The sequence below is a fragment of the Neoarius graeffei genome, chromosome 21 (genome assembly GCF_027579695.1).
Source record: "Neoarius graeffei isolate fNeoGra1 chromosome 21, fNeoGra1.pri, whole genome shotgun sequence".
NCBI lineage: Eukaryota > Metazoa > Chordata > Actinopteri > Siluriformes > Ariidae > Neoarius > Neoarius graeffei.
The window spans coordinates 63,179,080-63,196,253 of NC_083589.1; the positions used below are offsets into that span (position 1 = coordinate 63,179,080).

General features: G+C 43.4%; 1 protein-coding gene across 10 annotated transcripts in view; it reads left to right on the forward strand.

Annotated features, from left to right (window-relative positions):
* The window catches only part of sox5 (SRY-box transcription factor 5), a 524,923-nt gene that overhangs the window by 467,166 nt on the left and 40,583 nt on the right, over nucleotides 1-17,174 (forward strand). For 6 of the 10 annotated variants that reach the window (XM_060903479.1, XM_060903480.1, XM_060903483.1 and 3 more), the window contains 2 exons: nucleotides 1,359-1,444; nucleotides 11,270-11,422. In XM_060903479.1, the coding sequence (XP_060759462.1) occupies nucleotides 1,359-1,444; nucleotides 11,270-11,422 (239 nt within the window). The remainder of the gene's footprint in view (nucleotides 1-1,358; nucleotides 1,445-11,269; nucleotides 11,423-17,174) is intronic. The other 4 variants (XM_060903476.1, XM_060903478.1, XM_060903481.1 and 1 more) reach the window with 1 other exon arrangement.

Here is a 17,174-nt window from a genome sequence, read left to right on the forward strand (position 1 = left end):
GGAAGAGAGAGGATTTTTGGATAAGAATGAGAGGAAGGATTGGAGGTCTATACACAGGTAAATAAAAGGGTGAAAGGAGGGCTGATTACTCATTCAAAATGGAGATGTTATCTTCATTTACTGTGTAATTGTTGATACTGAGGCAGGAACAGTGGACCCATGCTCTGATTGTTTATGGTAGCATTAGGAGGCAGAAACTGTAGAACTGTGGTCTGATTAGTTACAGTGGCACTGGAGCAGGAACTATGGAACTGGTATCTGGTTGGTTACAGCAGTATTTGAGGCAGGAACTGTGGACCTGTGGTCTGATGGGCACAGTAGCATTTGGGGCAGGATCTTTGGAACTGTCATATGTTTACTGTACTGTACTATAACCAACTGGACCATAGTTCCACAGTTCCTAACCCCAGTGCTACTGTAACCGACCAGACTAGATATCCACAGTTCACATCCCCAGTGCTACCGTAACCAATCAGACACCAGTTCCACAATTCCTGCCCCAATGCCACAATAACAAATCAGATCACAGTTTCCCAGTTCCTGCTCCCAATACCATTGTAACCAACCAGACTACAGATCCACAGTTTACATCCCCAGTGCTATTGCTATTTACATCCCCAATCCTGCACTGGGGATGTAAACTGTGGATCTGTAGTCTGGTTGGTTACAATATCATTGGGAGTAGGAAACGTGGAACTGTGGTCCAGTTGGTCACGATAACATTTTGACCACAAACTGAGAAACTGTGGTCTGATTGATAATATGTAGCATTTTTGTAGAATGTAATCAGATTAGAGTGGTTATAGTGACAATTTTGAACAGAAACTGTGTGGCAACCAAGATGGGAAGTGGGAACTGCATAGCTGTCCATCATTTCCCAGTCACAGAGCCCTTTTTCTTTTAAGCCAAACTATGAGCTGGCTAACTCCTGATTTTAAAAATACACAATGATTTCTGGAAAGACTGACAAAATGGAGTGCAATACAGCACAGTGTGAGTTCAGCAACTTAAACTCGTCATGTAATTTACTGCTAGTTCTGTGTGCCACCATTTCACATTTAGCGTGATAGGAACAATCAGTAGTACTGTTTATCACAATTAGGTGTATATCCACCAGTGCTAATCAAGGTCAAAGAAAGACAAATGCTAGCCAATGACTTGGCTCATCAACATTTTCCCTGTTGAGTACTCCAGGCATTAAAATGACCAAACGATGTACTCCTATACTCTAAAAAATGGTCAGTCTTGCAATGTTAATGGATCTTTGGTTCATCCATCTAGGGGAACTGTTATATATTGTATATAGTTTCAAAAACATGTCAAGACATTATCTTGACCTAAATTTGTTTCTTTCTCAGATGATCCATACCCCCTTCAACTCATCCCAACCACCATGGCAGCTGCTGCAGCTGCCTCACCCGGCCTCGGCCCCCTTCAGCTTCAGGTAAGTGGATACATCTGACCATAGAGATAGCATTCTGCTCATGGACAACATCATAAAGAGGTTAATGTAGGCATGAGAAGAATTTGCTTTTATTTTTACCAAGTATTCTTTGAAATATGGTCACGAAACATGGTGGTAAAATAAACACATGACCTTGAACATGGACTAGCAAAAAAGGACCTATTGTTGCATTCTTCTTATGAGAACACTCTGTCCCCACAAGTGCAGCGTTACAAGTCTGAGAGAATCTCTGTGTATGAGAGATTGTGTACAAGAGAATGTGTCCTTGTCCTCCAGCACAGCTTCTCTCTTTTCCCAACCTCTCAAACTCTCGGCACTTTTGTTTCCGGGGGTCCCGAAGCGGCGGGTGACAATGCCTACTGTTCTGGCCACTTTTTTGCATCATGCCAACTACGGGTTGCCATAGAACTGGGCCTTTGTGTAGCTCGGAGCCTTTGAGACAGAGAATGCAGGCCTGGCTCTGGGGCAATGATATTGTTCTGACTGGAAAGAGAAGACCATAGAAACTCTCTCTCTTTTTTTGGGTGGGTGGGTTTTTTGGGGGGATGAGGGTTGGAGCAAGTACAGAAGCAGAAGGAGCTCTTGACTGAACTGAAAGCAAACACAAAAAAAGGAAAACAGCGACTGAATAGATCAGAATGGAGAGCGAGCTGTGATGGAGTTTTCCTGTCCATGCCGTGGTAAACATGCGATGTCTTTCTTTCTTTCTATCTCTCAGCCTCTCAGTTCTCTCTGTGTTTCCATCTATTTTGTGCTCTCTTCCTCCCTCACTCCCTCCCCCTGTTGCTGGCCAGAGGAGGCTCTTGTTTGCTCTGTGAGCAAGCCATAAATCTCCACAGCGCTGGAAAAAAGAGTGCACATCTGCTGCAGCTTTCAGTGTGTGTGTGTGTGTGCGCCTGTGCCTGTAACCCTCCTCTGGGCCATTCTCTGGCCACTGCTAGCCTCGGGTCCTCAGGTTAAGAGCCTGGCCGTTTGAGATGCATTAACCTCAGGGCCCAGGCAGGCCTCCATTAGCCAAACACAGCTGCACACTGACGCCCATTTGGGTGCAAATTAATAGCTCTTTTTCACCTGCATACAAACAAATGCACACACGCGCACATATTTTCATTTTTTTTTTAAACAATACAATCCTTTTTCCAAACATTGCATTAACACCACACCACATGCGTATGGTCCAGATTCCGGTTTGGTGGCGCTCGTGGTGTTGTTTTAACCCGGCTTTATAAGTTGAGTACAGGGTTCTCGGTTTCTCTCTCTCTGTCTCATTCTTGTCACTGCAATTACAGATTACACGTCTTTGTTGTGTGCTTTATCACACCAAAATCTTGTCTCCATATGTTCTCTGCTGTTTAGATTGTGAACGGAAAAAAAGTTCCCAGATTGAACAGCTTTGTTAGATACAGTTTCAAGAAGGAAAAAAAAACATTGCACAACACCACTGCCACTGTTCTCAAGACACAGAGAGAGAGAGAGAGAGAGAGAGAGAGAGATTAAACCGTTATCAGTGGGAAAATAATTTACTCGAGTCTAACCCAAATACATGACTGAGCGAACTGGATTTCTTTTCTTAACGTAGCATAGGAAAAACAATTGGGATAGAAGTGTTGTGTAAACAGATATGCACTTCAGCAACAGAGTTTTGGATACACTCCGATTTACTGTTATCTATAAGTAAAGAATAAAACACTGACGTGTCATGTTGTTCGAAACAACACAGTGGATTGATGAAGAAGAGTTGATATTTTATCCATTTATAGTTATATTTAGTGTTGTGTTAAAGTCCAGTTCCACAATATGGATAACTATAACTATAAGGATAACTATAAATAAACTGGTCCCCTGCAGTTTATGTGGTCGGTGCTCACGCCAGACTGATAATAATCCTTATAGCCCAGGCCTGGGTTTATCCGTATCAGTGCTTCTGGAGCGATTTTTCCAGGCCTGGACCTGATCCAATAAACATCTGACCAATCAGGTCATTGTTTACATGTGACGTTGTCTGAGCACGTGCTATTTTTCCCCGGGCGTCTTTGTACATCCTTGTTGCATCGTGAAGTCACGGAATACAGATTCACAGAAAATAAAAAATATATAATTCAAAGCAGGGCGGCACGGTGGTGTAGCGGTTAGCGCTGTCACCTCACAGCAAGAAGGTCCGGGTTCGAGCCCCGTGGCCGGCGAGGGCCTTTCTGTGTGGAGTTTGCATGTTCTCCCCGTGTCCGCGTGGGTTTCCTCCGGGTGCTCCGGTTTCCCCCACAGTCCAAAGACATGCAGGTTAGGTTAACTGGTGACTCTAAATTGAGCGTAGGTGTGAATGTGAGTGTGAATGGTTGTCTGTGTCTATGTGTCAGCCCTGTGATGACCTGGCGACTTGTCCAGGGTGAACCCCGCCTTTCGCCCGTAGTCAGCTGGGATAGGATCCAGCTCGCCTGCGACCCTGCACAGGATAAGTGGCTACAGATAATGGATGAAATTCAAAGCACGGATCTTTTATTCATGGATATGTGATTTTCTGTGAAATATCCATAATAAATTAATAATGTAAACATATAAATGCAGGTAAGATATTTTAATTATGAATTTTGGCAGTCCAAACATTTAATTGTTTTAGACTTCTTAATTTTTTACCCATGATGCATCATCCGTATGAAATCAGTAACCAATCTGTAATAAACTGAAACGTCCATGATCGATCCGTAAATTATTAACATCTGTGATGCAGCCATATTAAAATCCATAACCACTCTGTATTTTGTATCCTTTTTTATTATATTTCTGTAATCCGTGACCTATCTGTATTTTATCAGCCACCGGAGTGTGTGCATGGGTCGTTTTGGAGTCCAAGCTGTACAGTACGACCCGGAATAATGTGCTACTGCTTGAAAAAAACTTCCATGACTATTCCTAAGTTGCATGTGTTTTTTTCCCTGAGTGTCGGGACCGAGTGATATTATAGTGGGGATTATAGTTGTGGTGTTTCTGCTCCAGACTGGAACTAAATTAGGGAGAGTCAGAGCTGGAGTTACAGGTAGAGTTAGAGCTATCAGTGCTGTGGGACCGGGCCCTAACAATCCACCAGAGAAATAAGTTCCTGTTCTTGCTAGAAATATGTTATAGCAGCTATAAACACTTGTTCCATCACCAGACTCTGTTTTTAAGTTAATAAGACAAAAAACATCTACACAGCTTGCCATGTTATTGTAAACATACCAGTATAAGTGAAGCACTGAAACCTAAAGGGTATTAGATATACATGTGTGTGTGTGTGTGTGTGTGTGTGTGTGTGTGTGTGTGTGTGTGTGTGTGTGTGTGTGCGCTAATGTGGCTTAAAACAAGATAACTCCAATCATTCTGAGTTTGAGTTTGACTCCTCAAAGGACCAAAAGAAAAGCTATAAGAGCTTACACACCGGGATGAAAGAAGAAGAAGCAGCAGTTGTGAGCCGCCATATTGGAGGTGTAAAAGGGGGTCAATAGAGACGGTCAGGCATCATATGTGGAGGCAGATGTTGGACCATATTGTGCCAGATTACTGTAGGGAAGGAGGAAGGGGGAAGGGAAAAAAGCATAAAAGTGGAAAGCAGGTGTAAAGTGTAGTCTTATTTTGTCTGGAGATAAATTTCTTTCCACGACAAGCCCTTAGAGAGAATGAGAAGAAGAGAAAGAAAGAAAGAAAAAGGAGATGGAGAATGAAAGATTGTGAGTGTGTGCGAGTGTGTGATTGTGTGTTCAGTGATAAGCACAATGCATTCCTGAGCAAAATCTCCGTCTGAGATTCCGATCTGCCGCCATTGTCCTCGTCTGTTGAGGTCAGTGACAGAGCTAACAGATAACTCACTGGATCAATACAACAGGGATCATGCTATCTCCACCAGACCATAATAGGCTTACACACACACACACACACACACACATATTAAAAGTTTAATCTAAAATGTGTGCATTGAATATTAAAGGTCTTCTGTGTCACTTATTAGTCTAAAAATAATTAAGGCATCAAAACAGCAGTCCCTCTTGACAATAGATTTTAATTGGCCCTTTTCCTTTTTTTGTCATCGTCCGGGGTCTTAATTGACGTGCGGAGCGAGAGAATTCTTGGCAGCGTCTTCTGTTGACTGCAGCTTGTGTCAAAGTTCACTGTTCTAATCGGCGCACAGCAGAGCTTACGGCTCTTTTCCCCCCTCCTGTAAACAACACACACACACACACACACACATATATATATATATATATATATATATATATATATATATATATATATATATATAAAGGAAAGACAGATGGAAATAATAAGTCAAGGCACAATGGCCAGCGGTGCCCAAGCAGCTTGGGGAAGGAATAACTCTCTCTCTCTCTCTCTCACCCTTTCTCTCTCCGAGACAACAGAGAGGACAAGACGTGCTTCCTTTAATCAGAGAAAAGCGAGGGATTAGTGATGAGGGGAAAGACGGACTCCTGCGGTCTCTCAAACACTCACAGATGGAGAGTGACGGGTAGCGGTGACAGCGTGCAGCGTCTTTAACAGGCTCCAGGAGGGGAGCAGGGCTTAGGGGATGAGGCTGAGGGGGTGTAAAGGCATGCGTCACTAATCCTACTGCTGTGAAGTCAGGCACATGGCTTTAAGCTGCTACTGTATCGATAGTGTAGTTCGACTGAGACAGCAGCAGCTCGTGGACGTGGGTTTTGGTCCTGCAGGACGATATTAATAACGACAACCTCAAACAAAATCAGTTCCACATTCTACCACACTTGGCTTATGCTACTATATAGTGAAATTTTTGTGTAATTGTAACAGGAAGTTGTGATTTGACAACATAGCGTCATCCTGTGTACGGTCTAGCGGCTCATTTGAAGACGTTAGCACGTGTTTGAGGTCAGATTGTTAAACAGGGAGAATTGTATTTATTTCTGATGATTTGCTTTAAAATAAGATCTTAATGTTTGCTGAGCATTCAGGCAGTTGTAGCTTAGCTTAACGGTTATGCTGTTACACTTCTCATCACAAGGTCCTGAGTTCAAATCCCAACATGGCCACTCCCTCTGCTGTTCACCCTCAGCTATATAAGTCAATATACAAAAAAAATGCACAAGATATTCTAGAAAATAGACAATATTCCTACTAAGCTATTTACATGGATAATGAAAATGAATATTCTGCTAATTCCACTAAACAGGCAAGAGGCTGTTAATAATAATAATAACGGTTTATTAGCATTGTTCAAAACAAAGTTTGACCCTTACAATGCTAAAAAATATCGATAACTAAGACAGAGACACACTACATAACAAAAAGCCTTGGATATGATTAAAAAAATTTAAAGAAAGAAAAACTATATTATATACATATATATATACACAGATAAATTTAACAGTTATTCCAAAAAATCGAGTCGTACATGAGCTGATGGCGCTGTAATCCATGCACAGTGAGATTGAGTGGAATAACTGTTTTATTCTCTCCGTATTCACTGGATTTTGAGAAACAGAGCATTTTTATTTTTATTTTTTTGCAAATTTGATAAATAAAATCTTTCTACAAAACATCTTACAAAATAATTTCCACTTAGAATTTAAACAAACTGGTGAAATGACAGGAGCACTTTGTGAAAAATGCGAAAATAATAATTCTTGAAAAATAATAAAAAGATACGTTCTTACCATCAAATACTTTCATTCCATATTTTATTGCTTTTTGTGTATTTTGAGGGTTTTCTTATTATTATTTAGGGTTTTTGGCGGTTGCCAAACCGACTTAAAGGTGCATAACTGCCACCTGTGAGTGTGGAACAGGAGATAGTGGGGGGAACTATATTCTTTTAGCCATTTCTGTTTCTTTTAAATACTTGATAACAATTTTAGGGGTTTTGTTTGCGAGTTGAGTTTTTATTTCATCCTTGGTTGGTTCAGCAACACACTCCGCCATTTAGTTTTTTCTACTCATGGTATATTAGCTGATATCCTAGTAGTAGAGTACCATGCACACACACACACACACACACACACACACACACATATATATATATATATATATATATATATATATATATATATATATATATATTCCAATAAAAAATAAATTAAATAATGAAATAAACAACTATGATCATCTGTTATGTGCTTGAGGAAAATTTTTTTTTTTCTAAGATTACATTGTTAATTTAGACTAGTATAGCTTCTAATGTCTTTGGGATGGGAATTAAATATCTTAGATGCAATATCTTGAATCGAGACATGTTCTGGATATGTTCTTTAGACAAATTCCAAACAACGCTCCTAAAACCTGAACATCCATCCATCCATTATCTGTAGCCGCTTTATCCTGTTCTACAGGGTCGCAGGCGAGCTGGATCCTGTCCCAGCTGACTACGGGTGAAAGGCGGGGTTCACCCTGGACAAGTCGCCAGGTCATCACAGGGCTGACACATAGACACAGACAACCATTCACACTCACATTCACACCTACGCTCAATTTAGAGTCACCAGTTAACCTAACCTGCATGTCTTTGGACTGTGGGGGAAACCGGAGCACCCGGAGGAAACCCACGCGGACACGGGGAGAACATGAAAACTCCGCACAGAAAGGCCCTCGCCGGCCACGGGGCTCGAACCCGGACCTTCTTGCTGTGAGGCGACAGTGCTAACCACTACACCACCGTGCCGCCCAAAGCTGAACAATATCAGTATATTCCATACGTCTTAATCAGAAAAATGCTAAAAAGTCAGAAAATCTAAACGGAATGTGCTGTCTATATGACCCCTATCAAATTTGGAATATCGTCATATCTGGAATATTAGTCTGCAGGGAAACATAACATACTTTCTAAGAGGAATCAACCGAAGTCACTCTGGATAAGGGCGTCTCACAAATACAAACCTATCAATTGTGAAACTGGTTCGCCAGTCAGCTGCTCCTCCCCCGAGCATGGGGGCAACACAGGGATTCCTGCCCGAGTGGGTGTGTCTGGTAGCACTTGGTGCAGATCCCATTTCTGCAGTTTTATCTCTGTGGAAGTTAAATCGAACACCAGGATTGAGCAACATCTCAAAAAGCGAACAAATCAATGGAACATCAGCTTCTGTTAAAGAGCAACGTTTTTTTAAAATCATTGTCCACTCAAATTAAAAAAGGCATTTAAGGAGTACGGAATGTTAACAGGGTGTGTGTGTGTGTGTGTGTGTGTGTGTGTGTGTGTGTGTGTGTGTTTTGCTTTTTTCACTTTGACCACACCCAAATTTTTCATTCAAATCTGAATTCATATACAAATATTTAGGTCATTAAACATGGTTAAATTAAATGTGTGTGTGTGTGTGTGTGTGTGTGTGTGTGTGTGTGTGTGTGTGCGCCTGTGGTTATCCCAGGGGCAGCATGCTGTCACTTCTTGTCTAGTCATCCTGATGATAGTGAGGCAATGCTTTGAGCATGTTTAGTGGCAGCCTTACAGAAAGTGTGTGTGTGTGTGTGTGTGTGTGTGTGTGTGTGTGTGTGTGTGTGTGTGTGTGTGTGAGAGAGAGAGAGATTCGTTGCCTCTGAGTGACAGAAGCTGGTCTTGTAATAGAACTCAATTCTGAGAGCAAATAAAGTAGTCTGATTCAGTGGACTGGACACTGTATCTAACGCACACACACACACACACACACACACACACACACACACACACACACACACAGTCTTAGCTCATCTGAGGGAGGAATTGAGTCACGCTTGGGTACACACACATCCAGGAGCTGCGGTGGAGGTAATTGAACATAAATGACCAACAAGACCTTTATTTTATCACCTATTCCCCCAGTGCAGCGCGCACACACACACACACACACACACACACACACACACACACACACACACACACACACACAGATGCCTAATGTTTACTGATCCCAGAGCCATACAAATTCCTCTTGGTCAATGTGTGTGTGTGTGTGTGGTGTGTGTGTGTGTGTGTGTGTGTGTGTGTGTGTGTGTGTGTGTGTGTGTGTGTGTTAGATAAACAAATGTACAGTGGAGTTTTTTCTGGATGGAGATGTATACGTCTGATATGGCTGACAGAAAAGTCTGGCGATGGGGTTGATGGAAAGAGAAAAGAATGAGAGAGAGAGAGAGAGAGAGAGAGAGAGAGAGAGAGATTGCCATGACCATTTGCATAAACCAGTCTTTGTTTCCTGCTGGTGGCTGGCAGCCAGAGAGGAACAGAAGGACGGAAGTTTTACTCACAAACAGCCACTCGCTTTCCAAATCTTAAAGAGAAAGACACAATTCAGAAACGCGTCCATTTTTTTTCCTCATGAACACCCAGATTCTCTCTGGATCGTCCTTCTTCCCCAGAAATAAAGGCTGCACAGTTTGAGGCAATTTTCTAGAACTGCAGCTCTGACAGTCACACAGCTGCAACTCTCAGGTTTATACAGTGATGATGCTCTCGTTCTAATATGTTATTGTTTCTGTAGCAATAACTTACTTATACAGCGGCTTTATGTTGATGTTAAATGCGCAACATAAACTTTTTATAAGGGGCTTGTTTATTTTTAGTGTTGATGGAAGGAGTCTCCAGTGTCAGAATCAAAGCGATAACTTTACGTTTCCTGATGACTTCAGGACAAAGGAGTTTACACTTCTTTACAGTTTACCTGTAACACGACAAGCTGCATGGTTCTGCCTTATTAACTTCAAGAGATAGAGACTGGTGAGGGAACAACTGTCTATATCTGCTAGAACTTATTTCATGGCTGATCCACAACATTAAATGCAACTATAAATATACACTCACCAGCCACTTTATTAGGAACACCCCTACATCCTTCTGCGGTTCTGTAATCAGCCGATCCCTTGCCAGCAGCAGCACGACGCATCAAATCCCGCAGATACAAATCAGGAGCTTCAGTTAATGTTCACAATGTTCAAACATCAGAACGGGAAACATTGTGATCTCACAGTGTGACTTTCTCTCACTGTGGTCTGGGTGTTGGTTTGATCCAGATGGACTGGTTTGAGTATTTCAGAAGCTGCTGATCTCCTGGGGTTTTCACACACAACAGTCTCTAGAGTTTACACAGAATGGTGCAGAAAACAAAAAACACTGAGTGAGTGAGCGACAGTTCTGTGGGTGGAAACAAACGCCGTGTTGATAAGAGAGGGTCAGAGGGAAATAGTAACTCATATAATCACTCTTTACAACCGTGGTGAGCAGAAAAGCATCTCAGCATGCAACAGCAGAAGAACACATTGGGTTCCACTCCTGCAGCCAAGAACAGGGATCTTAGAACCAACAACACGTTCCTATTAAAGTGGTCTTGTGTTCACTTTTGTTCACCTCATCTTGCCTTCGTGGCTACGTGCTGATGCTACATCATCCCACGATGCTCCAGAAAGATAGTTTGATGACCTGGAGACTCACAACTTCTCCATCTTCCTCCAAACCCCTTTGTTTTTCACCTTGCCTTAAAACCACTATCTTTTTTTTTTTTTTTGGCCATAACCAAGTCTGACCCCAGTGGAGAATAGGGCTGTTTTCTCACAATATACCTTAGCAGTTGTCTCCTTCAGGGTTGCTGTTAGCTGTTAGCATCAGCACCTCGAGGGACTAGAAGTGACAGCTCTGTATCCCTGCACACAAAGCTCTTTCAGCTAATGGCCAGGCTGATGTTTTAGTCCTGTTTACTTGTGATGATGTGAGTGTTTGGCATATTCATTTATTCATGCCTCTCTTTCTCTCTTTCTGTTTTTTCTCCTCCACCTATCCTTGACTCTGTGTTCCCTGTCCATCTCGTTCTGTCCTCTTTTTCTCTCCATTTGTCTGTTTCGAAGCAGCAGCTGTATGCAGCTCAGTTGGCAGCCATGCAGGTATCTCCGGGGTCCAAGCACAGCACCATGCCCCAGCCCAACCTGGCAGGAGGAACACACTCGCCTACCAGTGGCCAGAGCGAGAAGAGCAGGAGCAGCCCACCACCCAAGGCCAAGGTACGATCTGGGTTCAGGTTCTACTCTGATGTATATTACTCGGCATGCCTCCATGCTTTGATGCCCTCTGTGCATCTGCATCATGTGCACAAGGAAAATGTGTTTGTGTCCTGGCAAAAAAAGAAAGATCTCCTCTTTCTCCTCTATATACAGTACATGACTAAGAGTAAAGCAATTCCAAGGAATATATAAAGACATATAGAGATATATTTTTAGCACAAAACAGTTTATTCACAGGGACTTGTCTGGTAGATGCGCCACATGATTAAAAAGCATGTGTAGTCATTGATATGGTGACGTTTTCTCTGAGGTGATGGTTATTTAAGATTTATGGAAGGAGTCTTCAGTGTCAGTACTTTGTAATTGTCTGAGGCAAAGCCTTAAGTCTTCAGGACAGGACAGATGAGTTTACGTTGTTTTGTGGTTTCTCAGTAACATGATGAGCTGCTTTTTTCAGCTTCTTGAGAGAGAAAGGAGAGACTGTTGAGGAAATAACTGTTTATAAATGTTCCACAACATCAAACGTTGCATTAATGGCATTGAGCAGATGCTCTTATCTAGAGTCACACACACAACATACCCAGAGCAGCCTGGGGAGCAGTTCAGGGTTAGGTGCCTTACTCAAGGGCACTTCAGCCATTCCTGCTGGTCCCGGGCCTCGATCCAGTGACTGTCTGGGCCCAAAGCTGCTTCTCTAACCTTTAGGCCATGGCTTCCCCCTTAACTCCTAATCCTTGGCATGGGTTCCATCCATTGTATTTTGTTGTTGTTTGACTTTGGCACCTCTACCTAAGAGCAGTGTGTGTGTGTGTGTGTGTGTGTGTGTGTAAAACGGGGACTTGGACTGAGTCTAATGGAGCATAAAGAGAAACTCCATGAATATCAGGTGATGCAGAGATAACAGGCTCCAGCATGGCTGTTCTTCTCTCCCGCTGATCTGGTGGTCAGCATCGGATCTGGGTTGCCCCAGTGAAGTCTTTTTCATTCTGCCCGTTGCACACTGGCACAACCCACAGGGCACCCACTGCTGAATAAACATGTGTTTAGCACTCTTGCTACCAAGCCTCCATCAAGACCAGATCAGATCTAGACAGAGAGTGGGGTCTGTTTGGACGGCGAGAGGGCAAGATCTGGCTCTGAGCCACATGTCTCCTTCAGCCCTCAGCATACTTCATGCAGAGATGACGTTCTGGTGTCCATGAACAATATGGCATAATTTCTGCTGCAAATGGTCATCGTGTGAAAGATTCACTCACACTGTATCCTGGACAAGCCTGTGATTGGTCTTTACAAATGAGTTTGTGCTATCTTCTATCAATCTTCTTCCTTTAGTAATGTCAAGAAAATGTAATAGTGCCCCCTGCAGTACTGGAGCACTCATATGACATCCAATGCAAAACTGTAGAAAGTATGCAAGCTTGTAAACTTGCAGACCGTTTGCGCAACCCTTGCAAACACCATCTCTGGATTAAGTATGCTGAGGATTGTCAATGTACAAATGTTGTTGTTGGTTTTTTTTTGTTTGTTTGTTTGTTTTTCTCTGGGGATTCATGTCTCATAGTCTACAAGTACAAATATGAACAAGTCAGGTCCTTCACTTCGATTCGTAAACAGGCTTCCAGGGGTGAACTATTGGGAGGTTTAAGTGGAGGCCTGACCCCCCTAATTAAGACTTCACCCCCACCCAAAAGAAAGCAAGGACAACCTTTTCCTTCTGTCTTGTCTTCTTTGCTGTAATGAGTAAGCACATAAACATCCATCCATCTATTATTCATAACCGCTTATCCTGTGTCGGGTCACAGGCAAGCTGGAGCCTATCCCAGCTGACTATGGGTGAGAGGCGGGGTTCACCCTGGACAAGTCATCAGATCATCACAGAGCTGACACACAGAGACACACAACCATTCACACTCACATTCACACCTACGGTCAATTTAGGCCCTGTCCACACGGCAACGGATTCAGGTGAATCTGATAAAATTGTTTATCGTTTCGGCCTGGCGTCCACACGGCACCAGTGTTTTGGGTGCCCCAAAATGAAATCTTTTGAGAACGGGTTCCAGAGTGAAAAAATCTGGCAACAGAGCCGTTGCGAAGTCGTCTGGATGAGTAGAACGGATTTGTTTACGATGACATCACAACCACATGTGCTTCACGCCGGGTAGAAGTGTAACGAACTCGATGCGAGTTGTCAACAAATCCTGTAACTTGGTTCATGAAACGCGCTTACAAAATATTTTCACTGTGAATATTTATTGTGTAATGGTGCAAAGTGAGTGAGTGAGAGAGAGAGAGAGAGAGAGAGAGAGAGAGAATAGCCCTTAGGGCAGAGTCAACCCCGCCAGCAAAAATAGGGGGAAAAAAGGAGCGATCTCACCTCTTCAGATGTTGGTTTAAGTCCGACAATACATTCCTCAAAAAGGGTGTAGAAGAACAAAGTAATCCATCAACGTGTAGCATTCAATTTATTCCGGACCATTAAAGAATTCTGGAGGATATCAGAATGTTGGTGTACCGGCTTCCATTTACCCCCGTTCATTCCTCTTTCCGCGTCTCCATTCAAAAAACGAGCACGTGATTTAAAGGGACTATATCCATAGGATAGGGAGTGAGAAAGTGTGTGTGTGTGTGACAGTGACAGGGATAGTCACTGTGCGCATGCGCAGTTATGCGCATGCGTCTACTTCTATTGTTCTGGTGTCTCCGATGGGACCGTCTTACAGCGCATGTAGGGGTGTGGCATATGTATTGCATCATTTTCAGCAAGTGTTGCGTTGCCATATGAACCTGATATTTGACTGATCCGTTGCCCATGTGGACACGATATTTAAAAAAAATAATCTCGTTGCCGTTGTCATGTGGATGTAGCCTTAGAGTCACCAGTTAACCTAACCTGCATGTCTTTGGACTGTGGGGGAAACCGGAGCACCCGGAGGAAACCCACGCGGACATGGGGAGAACATGCAAACTCCACACAGAAAGGCCCTCGCTGGCCCCGGGGCTCGAACCCGGACCTTCTTCCTGTGAGGTGACAGTGCTAACCACAAAACCACTGTGCCGCCCAGCATGTGAACATTTTGACTGAATTAGCTTACTCTGGTTATTTAAATTTAACTGATTTATCTGGGGCAGCACAGTGGTGCAGTAGTTAGCATAGTTGCCTCACAGCAAGAAAGTTCTGGTTTCAAAATGGGGCCTTTCTTCATGGAGTTTGCACATTCTCCTTGTGCCTGCATGGGTTTCCTCTGGGTGCTCCAGTTTCCTCCCACAGTCAAAAGACTTGCAGATTAGGTCCACTGTCTCCTCTAAATTGTAGGTCTGAACATGGTTGTGAATGGTTGTTCATCTGTATGTTAGCCCTGTGATAGATTCCTGATCTGTCTAGGGAGAAGCCTACCTCTCACCCAAAGTCACCTGGGACTGACTCCAGCTCACCTGCAACCCATAATGGATAAGCGATATAGATGATGGATGGATGATTTATCCAAAGAATGCACCTTTGTACATTTACTCTGAATATATCTGTATAATTTACTCACTCATTGATGTACCTTGATGTTCGAACTTTCGCAAATCTGGGTTTGTAAACAGGATTATGAGCTTGCCAACTGCTTTCAAATTTGGCAAGTGCTTGGTAGAATAGTCACCCCCCTGAATGGGATGGTCCTTCTCCTAGAAGTGGACAGTTCCTACCTAAAACATGCTGACTAGCTGGGTAGCTGTCTTACTGTTCAACCTCTCCTGCTCCTCAATCAGAGAACTGCTTTAACCATCAGTGTGTTTGATCTTAAGAAAATCTGGTGTCCTGAACAGGATGATGTGCTTGCCAACTGCTTTTAACCCCCTTCCAATTGGGATGGTCTTTATTCTAAAAGTGATGATTCTTGGTCAAAAAAAAATGCCAAGTACCTAGGAAGTTGCCTTTCAAGTCAGTTTCGAGTCTTTCCTTTAGGGAGCAGTGCCTTTCTTTAAAGGTCATAGGCAAGGGTCGGAGGTGAAACGTAGAATATCAACTTTATTGTCTAGAAGAACGACCCAAAAAGTGAATTCAATCTTCCTAGTGTCTAATTTGCACCCTAAAATTGAATAAAATGGTTAAAATATACTGTTTTTCCCAATTTCTGAAGGTTTGTTTACATCTCAGTTATGCGCACTTTCACCGCCAGGGGCCCGTCGTCGTGACGTCATTTAAGCCAAACATACCGGGAGCAGCTCTGTGTTTACTTGCGAACCGAGCACACGTGTACGGACTTTGGTCGTGAAAGGTTGTGTAAAATGTCTGAAAGCGAGAGCGATTTTGAAGTACGAACTCTCCAAATTGAATATCGAGAGGTGAAACCATATATGTACGGTATGAACCTATGGCCATTGTGAAGCAATCGGTGAATGTGGCTCACTGGTTTGACCGTGCGGTCTCGGAATCGGACAGCGACTCGGCCGACTCTGATCGCGGTGACCCCGGACCTCAACAAGACTCGCGCCTAAACGATTTATCCTGGTAGTTATGATAAATTCTTACTTTCGTCGTAATACTAAATAAGAGCCCTTTTGAAGAATAATTAACCCGCCCTCCCTAGTGGATATAGGGAACGATTACTGGACAGCGCGCCGGTAGGCCACATTAGCCTGCCATCCGCGGCATTATACTACTTATAGCCGACTCTGAGCGAGGAAATCTCCCTTTGTCTCATTTCCACAGTGATTGTACAGGATCCCTCAGGATTCTTGACTTGTCAATTGCAAGCAAAAGCAAAAATGTTTCCCTCCAATCTTCTCCTTTCTGCTTGAGCATTGCTGCTCCGTTTCTTCTCTGACTGCTTGATTTTGTTTCACACACACAATCCACTCTCCATCTCCGCCTCTCCTCCTCTTCCGGAAAAAAACAACCCACTCACTCCGCCTCTTCTCCTCTTTCGGAAAAAGGCAACCCTCTGTCTTCACACGCACAATCCACTCTCTCTGCCTCGGTTCCTCTTCCAGAAAAAGCCAATCCACTCTCTCCGCCTCTTCTCCTCTTTCGGAAAAAGCCAACCCTCTCACTCTGCCTCTTCTCCTTTTTTGGAAAAAGCCAACCCTCTCGCTCCACCTCTTCTCCTCTTTCGAAAAAATCCAACCCACTTGCTCCGCCTCTTCTCCTTTTTCGGAAAAAGACAAACCACTCACTCTGCCTCTTCTCCTTTTTCAGAAAAAGCCAACCCTCTCACTCCGCCTCTTCTCCTTTTTCAGAAAAAGCCAACCCTCTCACTCCGCTTCTTCTCCTTTTTCGGAAAAAGCCAACCCTCGCTCCGCCTCTTCTCCTTTTTCGGAAAAAGCCAACCCTCTTGCTCCACCTCTTCTCTTCTTTCGGAAAAATCCAACCCACTTGCTCTGCCTCTTCTCCTTTTTTGGAAAAAGACAAATCACTCACTCCGCCTCTTCTCCTTTTTTGGAAAAAGCCAACCCACTCGCTCCGCCTCTTCTCCTTTTTTGGAAAAAGCCAACCCTCTCACTCCACCTCTTCTCCTTTTTCGGAAAAAGCCAACCCTCTCGCTCCGCCTCTTCTCCTCTTTCGGAAAAAGCCAACCCACTTGCTCCACCTCTTCTCCTTTTTTGGAAAAAGACAAACCACTCGCTCTGCCTCTTCTCCTTTTTCGGAAAAAGCCAACCATCTCACTCCGCCTCTTCTCCTTTTTCGGAAAAAGCCAACCCTCGCGCCGCCTCTTCTCCTTTTTCGGAAAAAGACAACCCTCACGCCGCCTCTTCTCCTTTTACA